General features: G+C 28.0%; 1 protein-coding gene across 1 annotated transcript in view; it reads right to left on the reverse strand.

The window, feature by feature from the left end:
* Positions 1–23112, reverse strand: part of LOC107449753 (UFM1 specific ligase 1) — a 37656-nt gene that overhangs the window by 12679 nt on the left and 1865 nt on the right. The window contains exons 2-10 of the mRNA XM_043051739.2: positions 20473–20618; positions 15211–15337; positions 13128–13242; positions 11035–11165; positions 10897–10955; positions 8746–8892; positions 6682–6851; positions 4315–4497; positions 1843–1972 (exon numbers count right to left, since the gene is read on the reverse strand). Coding sequence (XP_042907673.1) covers positions 1843–1972; positions 4315–4497; positions 6682–6851; positions 8746–8892; positions 10897–10955; positions 11035–11165; positions 13128–13242; positions 15211–15337; positions 20473–20618 — 1208 coding nt within the window. The remainder of the gene's footprint in view (positions 1–1842; positions 1973–4314; positions 4498–6681; positions 6852–8745; positions 8893–10896; positions 10956–11034; positions 11166–13127; positions 13243–15210; positions 15338–20472; positions 20619–23112) is intronic.

Below are 23112 nucleotides of genomic sequence, written 5' to 3' on the forward strand. Positions count from 1 at the left end.
TGCCATTGAGGAAGGAAGGGACTAGAAGAATGCTGTGAATAAAAAAAGGATTATGTTATCTGATTAGATGTCACAGAACTTTTATTAGAATTTCACCATTGAAATCGATACCCTCTGGCAAATTTAAACAGATAAGAAGAAAAAAATGTACAAGGTCAAGAAAATAAAACCACGAAATTCAAAAATATTTATGTGCTTTAATTACAACGCCTTAATTTTAAATATTTAGGAGCAAGTGTAATACTTTCATTATTATATGCCCAAAGATTATATTTTTACTTATTAGCATTTGAGATTTTTGTTTCCTAGTGATAATGTATAAAAAAATTTGCTATTATGCATCAAAAAATAGATTAAAATTAGTCATCTCAATTCATAAACTATTGTTATCGGACAATACGTAACCACAAAACTGTTCATACATGCTCTCTTTCATCTAACAGTAAAAGTTTAAAACCAAAATTAGAAAACAATAATGCTGATGACTATCACTGAGATATTTTTCCAACTTTAAAATGTTATTTTTTAACACCATTAGGAATACCAAGAAAATGTATGAATACTATATTTTTGAACAGAAATGATTTGTTAGCAGTGTAAAGTTTGACAGCTATTATCAGAGAAAAGTGTCGAACATTTAACTCAATTCTAACTGAAAGTATAAACAGCAAAGTTTTCATATCCTTTAGTTATGATTATCGAGATGTGTGTGAGGTGTGGAATCATAGTTTCAGCTTTGAGTAAGGAATGGACCAGCCATTCTCTTCAGCCCTGACAAATAAGTGTATCTGCAAAACCAGCCATCACTATTTACAGTTAGGCCATCATACGGAGGAGTATTTTGCAAATTTAGAATAATATGATATTGAAATATATTTTTTTCGGACAACGAAGTACAATAATTGAAAATTATGTTACTTTTCAATTATAGCACTTTAAAGATTAAAACATCAAGAGAGATATTTACAAACTATCTTTTTATGGTTTATTATTTTAACAGAAATGGAATTTAAGGATAAATCCCAACTGCAGATAAATGGGGTAGTAAAAGCAGTCTGGGCACACTTCTAATCACTTTGCCACAATCAAGTTGTCGACCCTTATCCTCCATAACACCCCAGGCCCACAATTAAGCTCTTCATATACAAGTTAAAATTATAGAGAAAACAGGGAAATAGATAAATATTTTTAAAGGAGAAAAAAAATTTCACAAATCTAAAAATTAAAAAAAAAAAAATTGGAAAATGAAATAAGAAAAAGATATAATCTCGTCATCAGCTCAAACGCTTATATCCAAATAAAATAGTGTTTTCTAATATTGTATTAATATAGCCGAACTAAAATACATCAATACCATAGAACAGTGTTTCCCAAAGTGTGGTAAACATACCGCCAAAGGTATGGGAACAGTTTAGCGAGGGTACACGTTCTTATGCAAAATATCTTGCAACAAACAAAATTTTCAAAAAATTTTATTTAAAAACAAAGCTAGCCATGAAAATTTACTATTGGTATTTTTGTATTCAAGAGTCGACAAACTTAGTTAACTTTTAAATTTTTTTTCCATGTTTCCTCTATATTTTTATATTTTAAACTTATTTTATGAGTTCTATGTATGTGCAGCTTATGCGAAGTAAATAAAACACTATTTCTCTCTCTCTCTCTATATATATATACACAACATTTAACATATATATATATATATATATATATGTCAAATGTATATATATGTAAATAGATAATAACATATTAAATTTTTATAGGTTGGTAAAATAGTATTAAAATAAAATTGTCTGTATTTTATTTTAAAATAAACAAGAAAATAGGAAATGAGAGAATTACCAGAGGATCCTTTCTTTTTCTTATCTTCTTTGAATTCTTGCCTTCCTTTTGAAGGAGGTGTTCCTTTTTTTGCTTGAGCACTTTGGACATTTTGAGGAGTAGTAAAAAGATGTGGTTTATTTGCAATGTCCTACAAAACATTTAACATACGGAATAAAAATATAAAAAGGGAAATTACACTTGTACATCAAAGCAAATTATAAATGACACCAAAAATAAATTTTCGTAAAACATAAAAATTTCATGAAATGTAAGAACAAGAAATTAATTGAAATTTGATTTTAAAGCAAAGAAACTTGTTTAATAATTTAAAAATGAAAATGTTTTAAAATAATTTGAAGAAAAAAAGGTTAATTGTCTTATAAAAATAAATAAATATCATAAATGTTAAACAGAACACTATTTATTTATAATTAGAACTTTTTGAAAACATGCTAAAAATCTCATTAAAAAACATAAATATAACATATTTAATAAGAATGTTTTGAAAAAAATAATATTGTTAATAAGAGCAAAAAACATATAATTAACACATTTAATATATAGATGAATTTTTCTACTTTTTATTAATTATACCATTTAGTTAATAATATATTTTATAAAAAATAGAAAAATGCATAAGAAAGTCATGAAAAAGAAATCCTATAATTTGGCAGGAACAAAACACATTATAAATTTTCATAAACATCAAAATTAAAGTGAAAGCATAAAAATAAAATTTTAAACCACTAAATATAACTAATTAAAAAAATATCGAAACTGCCTTATGTTTTTAAATCATCAAAATAAAAAATAATAATAAATAAAATTAGCAGAAATAAGTTGTTACAATAAAGTTCTTCGTAGACTGTAGAGCCAAGGAGTAAGTAAGTAAGTTGTTTACTGATAAATACAATAAAATATGAGTGTAAGTAATTTTTCAATTTGATTTCAACTTGAAAATTTAGAATTAATTTGTGAAAATTAAAAATTATATAAAAAATCAGCACAAAAATATGGCAAAAATATAAATTTATCATTTCTTATGGCATACAAAAATAAAATTTTAAGAAAAAGTATTTTGTGAAGGTACCGCTAAACGGTAGTAAATTTAGCCTGGACAGACCCCAGAAATTATACATAAAATTAAAAGCTACTTCTGTTTCAGAGCTTTGGTAATACTTTAACTTTAAAAAATATTTAAATAAAAAAGGAAAAAAAATCAAAATTACATAGAAATAAAACTTGTGAAGATCCCCAACTGAGCTGGTGTTTTACAAAGCTGTGATTTCTCTATCGAAACTAGAATTTCTATTTTATTAGTTGCTTTTTTTAACCACTCACAAACCTCAAAAAAAGGTTGGGATGGTTTAAAGCATCTTGAAGTGCCTAATAAAACACATATTTATGTGTTTTTTTTATTTCGTTTTACATTGGGCAATGCTCTTTTTTTTGTAATGACTACTGCTATTTTTATAATTCCACACAATTTTGATTCATTTTCCTAAATCAGGGTGTCCAGCCAAATCTTTCAACAAAAAATAGGCACCTTTTAAGCACTTTTTCAGCCCTCAAAAAAATATTTTTAAGCACTATATATATTAACAAAATACAAAATAATTTTCAAAGTCATTACATGATCATAATAATATAACTAGTAAAAAAAAAAACTATTTCAGTCCTGAAATTGAACTGTTTTGAAAAACACTCTCATTAGAAACTATTACATAAGCGTCATTGAGCAAACTAAGATTCAGGAAAGCCACTACCAATGAACACTCTTTAGTTACTTTTCATTAAATAATTAAATGTTTTTCTCCTATACAAAACTACAATTAATTAATTAAATTTAATGAATGAGTTAATATTTTGCATTTGAACTGGAAAGGATGAATAAAAAGCATGTTATTAACGATTGAAAATTTGAACAAGACATAGATAGAGATTGTGAACTAATAGTAAGAATTGAAAAAAAGCTCATAAAATTTTCTTTCAGCACATTATGGTTTGCTCATTACTGAAAGAGTTAAGCGTGATTTTCAGGAAGGGCTCAGTAATATTTTAAAATAACATTTCTTTCAGTTATTGCATCAAAAATAAGTCATGCTGGTTAATGTAACAAAACTCTATAACTTTTGAAAATGAGGGTTATTTTTGGGCGCCATTTACCAACATCGCATTGCAGATTTTAAGAGCTTTTTGGTGTAAATAAGTCGTCATTTACACTCAACTCCAATTTTTAATACCTTCTATAAATTTAAAAAATAACGCGCATAACACAATATGTTACAGCTAATTCTTGTACAATACGTAACAGCTAATTCTTGATAATTTCAGTTCTTTATTGTTTTTTAAAAAAAATTAATTTCTAAAGTAAAAATGACACCAAGATTTATTTTCACTCAAATTATTTGAGCAGTTTGAAAATACAACACTTGTAGATGGTGCACTTTTACAGATCACGCATGAGATTAAAATGAAGTTGTAACTCACATCTTTTGCTTTATTTGTCATGAGTGGTTCAAATGACTGTTGACAAGACTTGATGAACTCATCACTCACGACGATTGTATCACAGTAGACATGAACAACGCTCCCCTGCTTTGCAATGGATTTAGTCACAGTCGCAATTATTCCCTGGATATCCTCTTGAGTGAACACTGATGGTAACAGAGACTGAAACAGAGACTCTTTTTATTTACAGAGTATTTCTTTATGTTTCTAACACAAACTATTGCCTTTTACTACTGTTACATTTTTTAAATTTTAAAATTTACTACGTTTGAATTGCTTAAGGGGACGCCACCCTGAGGAAGAAAATTTTCCTTTCAGATTCCCTTTCATCACTAATTTAAGATTTAAAGTGTAGAAAAAGACAGTTCAGACAAACCTAGAGTAAGCCGTGAAGTTTGAAATACTGAAAAGAAAATTTGAATTATACAAATGAAAATAAATGATGAGATGATAACTTAGGATTACGCAATGGAGAAGTTCTCATCTAATAATTTGCTTGTTTGCTGAACTTACTCTTTGTTTTTAAAAATTAGTAATGATGGAGATAGAGAATTTGCATCGAAAATTTTCTTCCCCGGTATGGTGTTTTCTTAAATAAAAATTAATAGCAATTTTGAATATTATACAATTTTTTTAGATTCAGTAATGATTTTAACCCATAATTATGTTTACATCAAGATTGGCAAGTTTTTGACAATTGATGGTTTGAACCATCTTATCAAAAACCCATTTTTTTAGATAATTTTTGACAATTGCAAAAATTTAAACTTATGGTGCAAAGATAATTTTTAAGCTAATGTGAATATGAAGTTTTTATAAATAAACATGCATATAGAATTACAAGAGAACAATTATGTTTTTGAATTATTTTGATGTTAAATTATTTTTTGTTTTAAGTATTATTGTCAAAAACCCAAATTTAGGTTTAGAAAAAAAATTCACAATTGTAAATAAAAATGTGTAAAATTTCAAATTTATACGATCCACAAATAAGTTTATTTATTGAAAATAAAAATATAATTTTATAAACATTTAACAATTATCTCAATCATTATATGTAACATTGATTTTCACTCACTCCTATTTTAACTCCACCTTTCCCCAAAGCGATTGATTGAAAAAATTGTCCTAATTCAAACAAACATTTATATTTTTATATTGTATTTAGATCTTTTTATGTTGTTTAACGGAATATAAAGTCATGATTTATACAAAATATTCATGTACATGTAAGCAGAGTCGCGGAAAATTCTCAAAGTCTAAAATTTTTGGAAAGTAAAGTTATAAAAACAAAGAAAAGAATTAATTTGATTTCACACAATTCTTGTATAAACGAGCATGTGTGTTAAAAATAATAGAAATAAAAATATTTTTAAACATAATGATTTATTAAATTAAATTTGAATACAATAAATACTTATAAATACACAAGTTGACACATAATACTTTTTTTAGGAAGAAAAATTTTGCAAAGTGACACTTTTTTTAACAATAAAATTTTTCTGTAGGAAATTGTTTCCCACAAAGCCTCATTTACGCCATCAGATATATTCTTTCCCCCAACGTATAAGTAATAAGAATAATTAAGAATAAAAAAAAAATTATAAGCTGAGATCAGATAATTATTACTTATCGAGTTAGGATTCCCACAAAAGGAGGTCAATCATTTAAGGTTTCATAGTCAAAAATAACTTGAGAATATCCGATCTAGACTAGAAAATGCAAGTAGACCTTGAAAATTATTGTAAAACAATCTTACGACATAATTAAGCCTCAAAACTATTTTTTTTTTCTTTCAAAGAACTAAATGTCTTTCGAATAATTATTATTCTGCAACATTCTTGAATTTAAGTTATCTTTCAAAAATGTAACTACAGAAAAATTTCCCGAAATAGGGATGTTTAGCCTATCCAGGCTATGCATGAAATAAACTTATTATTTTAAAAGCAATGTTTAGAATGCAAGTAATATTTTGAATCTAAAATTAAATTTTAACAATTATTTGAAAGAAAATCTAATCAAAAAACTAATATTTAAGATTATTCAGAAATTAAATTGTTTATTTTTATTTATCACAATTGTTTACTTCAAAAATTATTAAAAAACAGTTTTGTTTAATATTTTCAAAAAATTTAGGTAAATTAATTTTTAAAAGAAAATTTCCAAACAGAGAGTTTTTTTAAAAAAAAATTAGATTATGTTACCATAAAGTGAGTTTAAGGCAGAAAACTTTCATTAGAAAAAAGAAAGCAATCATCAAAGTAATGCGATGTATAATTTTTGTGAGGAAGTTTAACAGATGAAGAGAGTTTCTAAAGTATCGAAGAAAAAAAGCGTAAAACTTACTAGTATATCCACCCATGTTTTTGTGTTGAGGGCTTCATCTATTGCAGCTTCAATTTGAGACAGAATATTCTGGCCAACACAACAAGAATTAAAATATGTCAACTCTTTAAACTTCTTTTTAAGATAGGTTTTAGGATCCAAAATTCCAAGCCTGGCAACAGCATCATACTCTGTAAGAACAGAAATGAATCAGATATTTCAAAAATATACCATTTCTAAACAAATTCAAATTGCAGATAACTCTTTAAGGACCTGGTGTTCCAAAGTGATTTAGTCTGTTCAACACTATTTACTCTGGTAGTAGATACTACTGATGACAAAATGTGTCCTGAATTAAAAATCGGACTCTGGCAAATAGGGCTGTCTATGGGTAGAGAATATTTATTAAATCTAGGTTTCTTTCTAGAAAGTTCTTAATTTATAAAACTCTTGACATATGCTTCTGAAGATTGGATAGTGACAAAACTGGAGGAAAATTGTATCGCACTATTTTAGAGAAAGATTTTGTGGAGTATACTCAGTGAGATAAATGAGAACAATAACTGGAGAAGGAGATATAACTTAGAACTGCACAAGATTCGCAAACAACACGATATTATTAAATACATAAAAATAAATAGAATGAATTGGATGGCTCACGTGATTCGAATGAGTGATGACAATACAATAAAAAAGACGCTGCTTTTTAGACCCACTGGAACAAGAAAGCGGGGAAGGCCGTGGTTGAGATGGGCTGATTCGGTGGAGTCTAATTTTCTTGCAATTAATGAAAAGAATTGAAGATCAAAGATAAATCGGAAGCCGTTATGGAGAAATCCTCAGAGGAAGACATTAGCCCACATTGGGCTGTCTGGGCAACTATGATGGTGGTGATTACTAGAGGAGTAGTCGAACGACGATGAAAGTCATTAAAAGCGAAAAAGAGGTCACGCTTATTTTAAGAACATGTGGTTTTAGAAAACCGCAAAATCCTGTTTATTATGTTACATAAAAATTTTGTACTTAGAGCTCTTTTTTTCTTCTTTGATTAAATATACTAATAATTATTTATAGTAGTAATATTGCACAAATTTGCAACAGCCTCAAAAAATTATAAATTATTAAATCCATAATTTATCTATCTGATTCCAACTACTCTAATTTTATTAACTAATTAAAAATGTAAGGACTGAAAGTTTTTGTAGAAATACATTTGATATTCCCTGAATCAAATTTCTTAATATGAAAAAAGAAATTCAATTCTTGCTAAATAGTTTCTTTTCATTATAGTAGTCCAAATTCAAGAAAAGTATCAGGGCGTTCTGTTGTTGTATAATTTTTTCAATTATTTAATACACTATTTCTATAAGATTAATTTATCATTAATTCATATCGAATCATTAAGAGAATCTTAATATCTTTCTATAAAAATTGATTTCACTCTAGGATGCATCTTTAAGGTCATAATTATAATATTATGTATTTCATACAGTGATTCTGTGGGGCAAAAAACTTATTACAAACAAAACGAAAATTAGTGAACAATGCTTTCCATAGATGCATCACATTTTTTAATGCAGACCAAAACCTAACTTTTAGGGTACAAATTTAAAATATTAATATCTTTTTTTTAAAGATTTACAATGAAAACTAAATATTATATGATTATAAATTTTTTTTATGAAAAAAAGAAAATAAATAAATAAAAATGCAATTAGCAATAATTTGGCAAAGAGATAAAATCAAAATTTTCATATAAATTCAAAATCTGTTGATATTTTCCTAACCTGATACATTCTTCTTTTTCACATGCACACACAGACATACATAATGCCATAATTTAAAATAACAATTGATCCAAAATAACAAAATGATTCAGAATAAATCTCCCATGAAGAGTCAGTTCACTTTGTACAACTAAAGAACATCAAAGATCTATCAATAGATTTGGGCCTCAAATTTTTGATTCATTTTTGTCATTTAAATACAGCATTTTCATACACTGACAAGCAAAAAAAAATCATATTTGCTGATTTTTTTAACAATAAAATACCGAAACAAATTGTAAGAAGTTAAGATACTTACCCAAATAACCATTCTGCTTGAAAAAAGAATCAATATACTCGTTTTGGGACTTAGCATAGATGTCTGGCACATAAATAGCCCTTTCTGATCTTCCGCCAGATATGCTGCCAGCTAACCTTCCCTCGTTAATCAAATCTTCAACAACACCTGCAAAGCAAGTATATTTATGCAACTAAATTATGATCAATATCGGTTGATTACAGAAAATTAATAAAAAATATTTATCAAATGATTAAAAAAGCTTTCATTTATGAAATTCTATACAGAATTTGGATGTATTGAACAAAAATAAAAGTATTGAGCACAAAAAAGGATAGATGAAACATTTTTCAAGAATATTAGTTTTTAAAGACATGTTGTAAATTGCTGCAAACAGAAAAAAAACTAAGAAAAACAACGAAAATTAATAAATGTTGCCTCCTTTGGTTGAACCATATTTTTTAGTTATTAATTTGAGTCTAGTTCTTATTTGAACCCCCGTTGCGGAATTGTGGTGACAGAACGTTATCAAGTTCATGCAGAAAGATTTTATCTTTTATTCAGAATTACATCCAAGTGGGGAAAAAAATTCCTAGTGATTTTTCTTATCTCGTTTGAGAATAATGAAAAATAAATGAAGTAAAAAATTTTGTTTTCTGTAGAAATTTTCGTTTTATTTTTTCATGCAGTTATTACTACTGATTTCCTCATAGCTTTTAAAATCCGATATTTTTAATACGATATTATTTATTACAACAACTGAATCTTGAAATGAAAACATGCCCCTTTTTGAAGAGTTCGATTAGCGTGATTGTGGCGTCGACCTTTTTTTTCTTCCTTTTTCGGTAGTTACTACTACGGATTTCACGACTATTTTAATGTGATGATGAATCACAAAAAGCCAAAAAAGGAAATAAATGTGTTAGCTTCCTACAAAATGCGAGAATATCACCCATAATATTAGAATAAAAAATATATTGCATATTCAATTAAAAAAAATATTTTATTTGATCTGATTTTATTTATTTACTTTTTGAACTTAACGTTTCGGTCACTTTAAATTAGTAACATGTATATTTGTTATTTTTAAGTATCTTTCAGAAAGATATTAGTATTAGAGAGGTATGTTGCAAAGAGGTCAACGATTGATCACAAAGATTTTGAAAACAAATATAACTAGTACTTTAGCCTTAATTGCATACACAGGGTGCATAGCCAAATCTTTCAACAAAAAATAAGCACCTTTTTAAGTACTTTTTAGGCACTTAAAAAATATATTTAAGCAGTATACACATTAACAAAATGCAAAATAATTTTCAAAGATTTTACATGATCATGATAAAATAACTAGTTTCAGACAAAGAACTCTTTCTTTTATTACATTAGCAGGGATCTGTCTAGGTTTTTCTAAAAAGTACCTATTTTGTCAAAATTTAGACATAATTCGTGAAAAATTAAAAATTATATTAAAAAATTAAAAATTATATTAAAAAATTAAAAATTATACTAAAAAATTAAAAATTATATTAAAAAATCAACATCAAAATATGGATTTATCGTTTCTTAAGGGATACAGAAATAAAATTTTAAGAAAAAGTATTTTGTGAAACTACCGTTTTTCCTAAAGTTGAATTTGTGAAGGTACCGCTAAACGGTAGTAAATTCGGCCTTCACAGGCCCCTGATTAGCCGCCATAAAAATATAGAAAGATTTTTCGTTTCGGTTTCAGAGGGAGGAAAATGAAGCCGGAAATTGTGACTATCTTGCCAAATGCAGACGAGTTGCACATAACTCCCACTGAATCCAGCTCAGTATATGCACATGCAGATCCACAAGCATTTCATCAAACATGTAAAATGATTGGCGCTTTCATATGCTACAGAACAACAGTATACTGAAATGCATTGTGTGTGAATGATTGATGAAAACATTCAATTAAAAAAATGTGAAAACCAAGCTTTTGCATAATACGTGGCGAAAATTGACAGGGAAAAGAACAAAATTATCATTTTCGAAAAGGGAAAATTAAGCACTTTTAAAAGCAAGTAATAAAAAAACACCTTTAAGGGGATTTTAAAAAAAGAAAATCGAAGATAAGCAACTTTAAGCACTCTTTAAAAACACTATGCATCCTGATACAAAATAAAATGTAAATATGGAGCAAGTACTTACAATAGAATAACTTCTCGGGGAACTTGAAGTGATTGATTATACTAGACAAAGGCATCGGCCTGACAACAAAATATTAAAAAATAATTTCAGCACAAAGTTTTAAAATAGGAAAACAAAACATGATTCAAAAAAAGATACCTGGTGATGGCTGATAAAGCACCTCTTATCCTGGCTGTATGCTGAGAAACATACGAATCTGTGAAAAATGTTCTTGAATCATTGGTGTCAGCCTGACCATGGACTATGGTACCAAGTCTATTATGAATGACCTAAAATAATTACAGAGTTATATTTAAAGATTTATGTCATCAACAAAGTTACTTTTAAAGACAATAAAGTTTCATTACTGAGATTATTACCCGCAACAATGAATTAGCAAAACTGATAACCTACATATACAAGGTCGCTACTCAAATCTGGAAAAAAAATTCTTCATGTTTTCCTTGTACGTATTATACACAATGTATTAAAAGGAAAGGTTGCTCTTGTATGAGCTTTATTGGGCTAATTATACTGCTTTTAAAAACTTAAGAGTAAAAAAGGAACATACTTAAATTATATATAGTTAATAGTTTAGTATAGCTGGCATATCTTTCTTAAATATACTTTTGAGTGGTTACCATTTTTTAAAAGACGAAAATAAAAATAACAAAATTTCCTGTATTTCAGCAGTTTGTAAAGAAAAACTCAAAGTTCCTGAGATTTTCCTGTTAATTTTAGTGAACTTTTAAATTTTGGTGAAATTTGGTGATTTTTCTACTTCTTTAAAAGGGACATAGAGACATCTTTGAGAAATTTTCTTTTTATTGTGAGAGTTATTTTGAATCTCTTACGCTGGAGAATATAAAGCTTCATCTAAACAAAATTTCTTATCTTTTCTTCATTTAAACTTAACTTCACATTTCTTTAAATAAGTCTGAAAAATTTTTGATTTCTGTTAAAAAATATTATTATAATTTTCTGCTAAAAAAAATTACACTTTATAAAAACACCCTATGAAATAAGCACTTTTAAGGGCTTCTTAAAAACGAAAAAAAAGCACCTTGAAGCACTTTTTAATAACACTATGCTAAATATTAATCAAATTTCGAATTTGAGTTATTACTTCAGGAAGTGCTTGAAAAGAAAAAATTTTGAGACTTTGTTTCAAAAAATCTTGACTCTTTAAGCACTTTCATTTTCCTTTTTTAGAAGAATTCGTGACTTTTGTGATGGCTGGACACCCTGTTTCACACATTTCTTTAAAATTGGAACTTGGCAGTAAAATGAATAGTGCATATCTTCTAGTTAATCGACTGGTCTTTTCCACCTTCAAAAACGAAAGTTTCCTTTTCCACGTAATTGCTGGTTTATCAGTATCTTGCCATGTAAACTATGAATATTGCTATTTAGTGTATGGCAAAATTAATGATTGCCACTAAATATAACAAAGGGCGATGAAAAATACTGTCTGCCAATCACCAGATTCTCTGTCTAAATTACATCTCATGCATATTCAATTATTATTATTATTTTGGATAAATATAGAATCTCATAAGGAGAGGGTATACTTTGTTTTACACAGTAAAGAGACTGAAGTAAAAAACGTGAATTAAGCACAAATAAATGGACATACTATAGTTTCGGTTCCATGAACAAGATCCTTCTTTAGTGTCTAAACCACCCCCCAAATAAATAATAATTATTATTTGGGGGGTGGTTTAATTTAAAAACTAAAGTATTTTTTGAAACTGTAACACGTCTTTTTCTGTCTGTTATTTGTGCTTTATTCGCGTTGTTCTGCACTTCAAAATACAAAATTATTATGAATATTTTTTAATCTGTAATTTACCTCATTTTGCACTTGTTCTTAAAATTTCTCTTCATTTTCTAGAAACGAACCTTGTAACGTTTACTACATTTTGAAAAAAACTTCAAAAGAAATGCTTTAAATTATTAATATCAGCAGTTTTGAATCATTTTAAATTTTTGAAAAAAGGCCAGTGGTTTTTAAAAAATGGCTACAGTTAAAATGCTGCGAAGCAAATGCAAGAAGCAAAATTCCCTGATTTTATCTTATAGAATTTAGTACACAAAAATCTGATCATAAAGTCGAAAGTTATTTAAACTGTAAATACTTTTTTTAAAATTTTGAACACTGTACAATTGTGATGTTTTTTCAATGTCAAATACATTAATTCTAACGAAACTATTAATTGCATTTTCTAGATACATTTAAAAAAGAAATATACCTCTGTCAAGAAGTCTCCAGGCAAATCGTACAATTTAGTAATTTCAGCTATTGTGATCTCCCCCACTTGATGTAGCTTCTCATTTACTTCTTCTGCTAAGTGATCCAGATAATCACTAAAAAGTTTTACAAATTTTAGGATTTTTGTTGCTCTCTAATAATATTTGTTTCAGCAATCAATAAGTTCAAATGAAATGAATGAAACCTCCAACAAAACTAATTTTACAGGAGAGACAAAAGACTGAATAGGTAAGTATAAGCTTGATAAACAGATTTTTTTAAATTTATTTCTTGATTTTAAAATATGGTTAGTTACAGAATATGCTATTACAATTCTGAGATAACATCACTAATATTTTTAATTTAAAAAGTGATTAGAACTTGTCGAAAATATATCCTAAACATTATTGTTATCAAGCAAAAATATTAATAATTTGTTACTTAGAAATGAAATTAAAAATACTTCATTTAAATGTCAGACTACACATTCATGGTATTTATATAGATTAAGAAATCTCTTAGATCATGAGTATCTAAATATTTTGGAAATACTATCTGTGCTGGGCCACTTACAAATTTCTTCATAGAAAAACAAAAATACATTTGCTTTACTTTATAAAAACTTTTTTAATGTCTCCAATTGTTCATGTGGTTTATGGTATTTTTTCTAAAATATGCTTCTATAGCCTGAAAGTAACATTTATGATGTTACTTTTTTTTTGTACGGGAGTAGATGTTAATTTGCATAAACTACAAATGAAAGGAGAGACTTCACATTTAGGAGTAGTGTTTTTATAAGTAAAATTGCTATAAGGTGACACCTGAAACTGTTGTTTCTTCTGTCTTGATTTTCCATAAAGCATATTGATATCACATTTTTTTAGTAACGTTCTGGCCAGCAGCTTTTCAAACCAAATAATAATAAAGAAAAAGAGCAAAACATTGCAGAAATATCAAGAAAAAATAGACTTTTATTTTATTATTCCCCGTCTTGAAAATTTCACTGCAATTTTTCATGCTCGTGTACAAATATTTTGATCAACAATTTATAAATCACCAATTTGACAAAATATTTCCCATTAAATTAAAAAAGCTAATAATTAATGATTAATTTGCATTTTTTAAGGACTATGCTGTAATGGTATAATTTCTAAAAAAATTAGAACAAATATTTTTCATTTCGATGAAACTGTTCATTTTTTTATGTTGAAAAAAAAATTAGAGAGAGGAAAACGAAGTTGATTGCATATTCTGGAACACATCAACAATTGTGAAATTATTTTTTTAAGAACAGTTGTTTGAATTTTTGGGGTATTTCAAAAATTCTACCTAAAGTGGGAAGAATCTAATGCCTGTTTAAGTAAAAATTAAGATCTAAATTTTCTTTCAAAAACTTTTTATGATTTAAATTTCAATGACAGTTGTGGGGAAAGGATCGTTTGACTATGTTAACCTTCATCTAAGCCAAGAATAAATAGAGTTAGCATATCATATATACTAGTGAATTGACGTTTAATAATTGTAGTGGTAATTACCCCACAATACTCCCTCCCCACCAGAATTTTATGAAGGATAGAATTCGATGAACGGATACCACTATTTGCCGTATTTGCAAAAGACCGGGAGAGCAGTATTAGGTTCACCGGGTTTTGAGCGCTCGTAATAAGAGCAAGCTGCATTGAGTTCACAATTGTATGCGTGGCCTCTCTCCTGTTGCTATCAGCAGTCGAGTGTGTTCAGAATCCCATTGTTAAGAAGGAAAAGCGCGAGGACGATGGGGACACAATCACAAGTAGCAGAGTCAACTGTTCAATATGGACCATCCTCATATCACGTCCTTATTTCACCAATGTGAGGAGGATGTTATCGACAATGTCGACATTCGTCTATAAAAAAGTACCCCAAGATTGAATCGCGTTAGCGTGTCATATATTATTGAATTGATGTTTAATAATCGAAGTGGTAGTTACCCAAGAACAACAATGCTCTCAACAAACTTAGAGCAATTTTGGTGCATCTAAATCATTAACAATTAAAAAAAAATGAATACACAATAGAAAAAAAAAGATATCTAAATAAAATACCTCGTGATGAGTTGTCCCAACACCATCCATGTATTAGATTCACTGTTGAGGAACTCGTTTGCTTTTGTTTCCACATGGCTGTAATCAACACCAATGATCTGAGCAAGGTCAACCAAGTTGATACGTCCTTAAAACACAAGCATTACAGATTAACACTGATAGTCTCACAACACACCATGAAACAGACAAGTGTTTGTATATTTCAGCTCTGACACAAACAATTAACTTTCAGACTCAAAATTTTAAAATATAGTTGTTTTTAACAGAGTTGGCAAGGTTTAAGTATATTAATCCATGGTTTAAACCGACCTGTCCAAAACTGTCTTAAACTGCTCAAAACCATTTTATTCAAACTATGCCAAAATTTTAGAAAAAAATATTGTGAAAATAGAAGGTTCATTTTTGAACAAGAAACAGAATGAAGACAAGTTTTTGTTCTATTAAAAAATATCATTATTGTTAATATTGCATTATTTATCCTTATGCTAAAAAACAAATTTATCAGTATTAAAAGCATATTTATTCATAATTAAAGGATAAGGTGTTCACTTTCGTTGTTCATTGAATTGTGGAGCTTCAAAAGTTATAAATCTTTTCCTATTATATTATACTATTTTCCTCTAATTAGTTAAATCAAATTGTATAAAAGTATCAAATATTTATTATTATATGTAATTATTATGTATACAATGGTTACATATATAGAATTTTTATCTTTTACCAATGTTCAAGGTTTTGGACACTTTAAGGCAGTTTTAGTCAGTTTAGGACAGTAAACCCGTGTGACCTGTCCAAAACCAGTTTAGGACGTCCAAAACACCAACCCTGTTAAACATAACACATAGTGGACATATTAAAAATAAAAAAAACTTTTACCCTCATACAAATAAAAGCTGAACCATGTCATAATTCTGTTGACACAATTTTTACTTCATAAATGTCTACAATGTTATGAATCATCCGTTTCAAACTGTCTTATATAGTATGAATTTAAGTAATGTAGAGAAATGCACTTAACTCTAAGATCATTAAGCTCATCAATATCTCCAAAAGTACAGGTACTAATGTTGTTTGATGTATCAGTTAAAGAAATTATTTAAAATACCCAAGGCTGGTCAACAAATATGCACTTCTAATTTCACAGAGGTAAGCATATACTATAGATCAAACGCCCCTGTTTAAAACCAGCCACTTCCAAAAACAGTTCAATTACCCAAAAAAAGTTGACATTTTTTTTTTCCTAAGTAATTTTAAAGGGTCCACACAAACATCAAAATTTCAGATTTTCTTTAAAAACTAATAAATTCAGCATTTTTTAACACTCATTTATATATTTCACTAAAAATTATTATATAATGTTCTATCAATAATTATCAGCATCAATGAGTTATATTGTTTTCGAGTTTCTCCAACAGTATTTACATTCACAGAGTTCTAACTAGGAATAAAAAATAGGGCACTTTCAGTTTCGAAAGAGCACTTACTTAACACTGTAAAAATTTATATAAATGTGTAATATTATGTAATGACTGAATTTGATCCTCAACAGTTTTAAAATTACCCACCTCTACGATATTATATGTATATTTCAAAAAGTAATTTTCATTCATTATCAAAATAAAAGAAAATTTGTAGTTTATAATTAAATTAAATAAAGGCATGTCATCCCAGTATATCACATTCCAAAACAAATTAACACCCCATCTTTACAAATGACTTTTTTATAGCAACAATTACACCGGTATACAAGATATAGATCAGTATTCCTTTATAGATCAGTATTTCCTAAATTACTTGGTACAATGAAATAATATTTCATAGTTGTTCACAAAGTTTCATAAAAATCCGCTGACCATAGGTTAACTGCACTTTGGTTGGATTGTTTGACTCAAAATGGACTAGAAGAGATGATACAGCTGCCTTCTTGGAGTAGCAAAGTTCCACCGGAGGAATAGGAAGTTTTAAAACCAGTTTAACCAATATTCCGGTTAAAATGTAAAGTAGATATAAAAACCAAACTTAAAATAAATAAAGCAAAGATATTCCAACTTAAATTTCATATGTCTCCAATTGTNTAATACACTAGAACTTGACTCAAAACTTTTACTAGATATTTCAGAATGGAGTAATTCTGAATCTTAAGTCACATCATTTATAAAGCTGCAAACTTTAACTAACTAAACTAACCTGTCTATGCATTTGTAAATTTAAATTGCAATATTGTATACAATACAGAATATTCTTACAACTTCAATTTTCTTTTCAGGGAGGCTGTTAAAAAAAGGCGAAACCATAGGTTAATAAAAAAAATATTAAATATAATTATATCTTATTTTTAATTAGAGCACTGAATGTTAAGATTTATTAAGAGGACGCCATACCATGAAAGAAAATTTAGGCGCAAATTCTCTATCTCATTCATTACTAATTTAAAAGAAAGAAAAAATAAGTTCAAGCAAATCTAGAGTAAGTCCATGAAGTTTCAATTGTTGAAAAAAATACTTCAAAATATTAAAATGCAAACAAATTATTAGAAGAGAACTTCTGTGTTGTGTAATCCTAAGTTATCATCTCATAATTTATTTTCATTTGTAAATTTTCGTTCCAGTATTTGAGACTTCGTGGTTTTTTTTAAGTTTGTCTGAACTCACTTTTTTTACACTTTAAATTAATAATGAAGGAAAAAAAGAATTTGGAACAAAAATTTTCTTTTGTGTTATGGTGTCTTCTTAATACTAGTTCAAAATAACTTTTTGATGTGACCGATAGATTCATATATCAGAAGATTTCCATTGGTACCTACACCAAAATAATTGATATGAATTGCCAAAATAAGGACTAACTTGAAAAGTATAGCCAATTCCGGGCAGCATTTCCTTTTTCAACTCTTTGGGAGATATTTCTGCATTGTGATCTGTTATACAGCAACAACAATTGCTAAATAGACTTTAAACTTGCAAATGTATTTTTTTTTTTAAAAAATGTAGAGGTTAGCCTGAGGGTGGTTATAAGTTACTTCCCTTCTGTGATTCTTTTCTTCAGTTTCTCATGGCTACTGCCCAGAAGTCACCAAGACTTGGTGATTATTTTGTAATACTGAATTTTCGAAAAAAATTCCCACTGAATTTTCGAAAAAAATTCAAGGACTTTTCAATGACTTTAAAGGACCTAAAATTAAATTTTTTAAGGACCTATTCGGTATTACAACTATATGCTAAATTACATGTCAACTAGATTTTACAATTACGTAGAAGCAGAAATTGTATATTAAAAATATACAAGCACAATATTTATTTGACAACAAAATTTTTTTATTAAATTTATCATCTAATAATACAAATGGTTGATAGTAACATTGCTGTTTTCAAATCACTTTGAAAACCTCCAATTGACATAGGATGCTAGCCAACATTTAAAAGCTAGCATCAATTAAACTTTTCTTGAAAACTTTAATGAAGTGAATTAGAATTAATGAAATTGAGTGAATGAATAATGCATATCACAATAAACAAGAATAGTAAATATTGATAAAGTTTGAGTAATTGCACAGTTAATAAAATATAAATAGTCTTTTTTCAATATATTAGATCAAATTTTAGGTTACAGGAAATGTATATAATTAGATAAAGTATCAAAATATATCCATTTAACATACCTGTTTCAATTTTAATAACAAATTAGCTATTTTCTTACTTCAGAAAATGAGTAATGTATTTTGAACATAAAATCTATTGTAGAACAATATTTTACAGAAAACTAACTAAGACTTACCAAGCTTTATTTTCTTTAAAATATATCCATAAAATGTGAAGAGTGATTTTTAAAATTTTGTGAATAAACGTAATTTTCACTCAGCATAATTTTTAAATCTAGATGTACTATATGTAAATCAAAATTATAAGAAAGGTGTAGTAAGTCTCAAAGATTACGTAAATCACGTATCAGAATGTGTGATTTGTAACTTGAAATTGAATTGCGGTTTATGTTTCTTAAATCGAAACAATATGAATAGCAAATTATACAAAACGCACGAACTAACAAGATGTAAATCACAGTGTGATACACAAATCACTTCAATATGAATTCTGTTGCATAATTAGCTAATAGTTTTAATGTGAATTGTGATCATTATGATGCAAACTGCAATTTGTGAATCAAAAGGTGCTTAATATAGAACAGCTATGTGTGATTCTTAAATCATTTTGATGAGAATTGCAAGCGGTAATTCTTAAATCTCTCTTTTGTGAATCGCAACGCGTGATTTGTAAACTACTGGAATGAAAATTATGAGGCATGATTCTGAAATTATGTAAATCATGATGTGTGAATCCTGATGAGTAATTTGCAAATCCCTTTAAAGCAATATTCAATAAGTGCTTCATTAATCACTTTCACTTAAATAGCAATTAGTAGAACATTTTATGTGAATTCCAATGTTTATTCATAATCAATGAAACCTGCAGAACTACATTTTATTTATTAGCAGTAAAAACTAAACATAAAAGTTTGATTATAAATGATAAAAAAATTTATTATCCTTCGTACGAAAATTAAAAGAACAAACAGGATAACAATATTAACCTGTGGTAATAACGAAGTTAACACATTGAACATATTTCTAAATCGATATACATCATTCGAAAACTATGACTACAAAACCTAAAATTTGCTAGAAATTTCAGCTTTCAAAATATCTGAAAGATGAACAATAATCTGGTGTGAAAAATCCAGGAGAGAAAAGTTTTGCATCTTCTTTAACCCCTTCTCACTTCAAGCATTAAAAATTGCATCTATCAGAATTTCTATAATTTTCCTTTGAATTTATTTATTATTTTTTTACAGCTTTTTTGTAAGAAAGATTAGTATTATTTTAATTCCTAAAAAATCAAGCACTTTTCAAGTACCCTATGGCAGAATTCAAGGCCCTGGTTGTTTCCAACAAAATTCAAAGACTTTCAAGGTTTTTCAAGTACCGTGGGAACCCTGTAATAGATAGCAACAAGGAAATATCCCACCACTTTCACCAAACCATATTATCATGCTTTACCAGCAGATCAATTGCCATTTTACAATTCTTATGCAAAGTATATAACAATTTTCATATTTCTTACTTAGTTTAAAAATGCCTGGCATTGTATACAATGCCTAGATATGTCCTGCTTTGAAGTTAAATAATTTTTTTTCTGTACTTGATCCTGAGAAGAGAAATGGTTTATTGTGTCACAACAGAGAGAAGGAAATAATACAATAAATGAGCTATACCTCCATGAACAATGAGTTCATCTTTGATTTCTTTTAGCAATCGAGAAGGAGTCAAATATTCTTTACCATCGGTTGTAAATATAACTTCTATCAACTTCAGTTCAATTAACTTTTTCACAATTTCAATACAGTTTCGTTCTGAGAGTCTGTAAAAGAAATTAAGGATTAATCTTGGTAGTCAGTTAAAAGTTATTTCAACTAAGATGAAATAACTTTCTAACTCAAGAAGAACTAAGTCGATAAAAAAAGTTATTTCAACTTAATTCTAATTTACATCACAGAATTTATTAGACAAAATGGCAATATTTGGGAGGGTTGTTAAGTTCGCAATCTATAAATGAGATTTGGAGCTTTAAAAAATAAAACTTGGCATAGGTTGTTATATAAGTAGTGCATAGGTGCTCATATAGAAATATTGTGTTTGTGATTTTCACTTTCTGCATTTTATTTCGTTATATTAAATTTGTTGTTACTAAAAGAGTAATTTCGATGACCCGTTTTAAGCATAAACACTAAATAAAATTCTTACTTTATAGTTGAAGATTCTGCGAGATTCAGTGGGTTTTGCTATTTAGCCATTTGCTTTTTTAAATTTAAGACCAGATTTCATGATTGAGCTTGAGATTTGTAAATTTGTGAGTGTGTTAAGTTTGTAGTTCATGGGCATTTTTGTGAATTCACTTATGATTTATATGTCTTTTTTTTCATGATATGCTTATGTATTTGACCTTTTCAGGCTATAATTTTCTATGCTTTTGCCTATGCCATTTTATGGTGAGGTATTTTATGTTAAAAATATGTAACTTCCACCATTTTTCATTTTATTTATTCTTTGAAATAAAAGAATTGAAAAGCAAAAGTTTAATTTTTTTTGCACCCAGCTAACTGATAAGCACCCTTAGTGACAATTGTAAAAACATCCCTTTAGCATTGGCAACATTGCCAAAAGGATGTTTTGTGTCATTTCAACATTGACAACATTTTTCAAAGTCGTGGATAGCATCTAATGCATTATAAGACTTAATCTAGATTAAAAACCCATTTTTAAGAGAATAGTTTAAGGGTGTAATGATCTGAGGCAAATTAACCGCTAAATCTATGCAACTTCCAGGCAGCGGCCAAAGAGAAATTTTAAAAAAATATTGAAGCAGGCAAACTTCGAAATTTTTTTAAAAAAAGGATTTACGAGTATTGATTTGCACAGTTTTGGAACAGTTGTGGTTGACATATAGATTCAGGATACATAAAAATCCCCTTTAACCCACTGGCGGTTCTGCACGTAATAAGTTGTATTTTAACCTGCAGTCTTCTCCACATAGCAAAACCGGTTTTTCCATGTTAATAGATAGGGGGATTGTGTACGGGGGAGAAACATTTTCCCAATTTTGCTAAACCGCAAGTGGGTTAAACTCAACAAAGCAGAGAACAGAGATATTTCAGAGCTGCAGTAATTTTAATCAACAGGGTACGAATTGAATTTTAAACTTTCAATCAAAACAAAATAATAACATGTAGAGGATATGAGACTACCTCTTGAGTGTGTCTGGTTGATTGACTTATTTTAGTTCCTCGACAGACAAAAAGTCTGCTGCAGATCGCAATGGAAATCTTCACTTACATAACATTAATGTACTTCAAGGGTTCTGAAAATTACCAGCTAGCATATGCATTAATAACAAAACAACACAAGACACAAAAATACAGAGGTAAACAATTATGAAACCTCTGGGAGATATTTTTTGTTGAGATTGGTTTAAATTTATTTTAAGCTGCATACCAGCCTGTTATGGAAACTAGATATCATATAAGTCTTTTTTTTGTTTTGTTTGTTAAATAAATCTTTTCTTTTTATAAATATTGTCTCATCAGTACAGCTTAAATATATTTCAATGGAAGCAATGAGATTCATTTTAGAAATGTTTTATTAAGCTTTCAGGTACAGGGTTGCCACAGAAAAAAATAAACAAAAAGTAGCTTTTAGTAGCCTAAAGCATGAAAATCGTACACAAAAACTAGGAAAATTCTTGCCTAAATAAGAACAAAAATTCGTCAAAATTATGACTAAAATTTTTGTTAATGACTTAATTGTCATATACCATGATCCATTCAAGTTGGTGGCAAATATGATAATTTTTATATAANTGTGAAAAATTAAAAATTATATTAAAAAATCAACACAAAAATATGGATTTATCGTTTCTTAAGGGATACAAAAATGAAATTTTAAGAAAAAGTATTTTGTGAAGCTACCGTTTTTCCTAAAATTGAATTTGTGAAACTACCGTTTTTCCTAAAGTTGAATTTGTGAAGGTACCGCTAAACGGTAGTAAATTTGACCTGGACAGACCCCTGTATACATATATATGAAAAGTGATTTTCTCAAATTCGAAATTCACGCATCGTAATATCATCTGAAAGTTCTTTTATTTTAATTCATGCGGAATATTAGAGTAATAATCATTGAAAAGGCAATTGAGAAATGAAATAGACTTACAATGGAATAGGTGCAGATTGATCGAATTAAAAAGCGAAAACTCAAATTTGAAATTCAAAATTTTCAACATTTAAAAAAAAAAAGAAAAAAAGTTCAGTGTGTGCAGAAACTATTTTGTGGGTGCAGATTTTCTACTCAATTTATGC

The sequence above is a fragment of the Parasteatoda tepidariorum genome, chromosome 2 (assembly GCF_043381705.1).
Source record: "Parasteatoda tepidariorum isolate YZ-2023 chromosome 2, CAS_Ptep_4.0, whole genome shotgun sequence".
Lineage (NCBI taxonomy): Eukaryota > Metazoa > Arthropoda > Arachnida > Araneae > Theridiidae > Parasteatoda > Parasteatoda tepidariorum.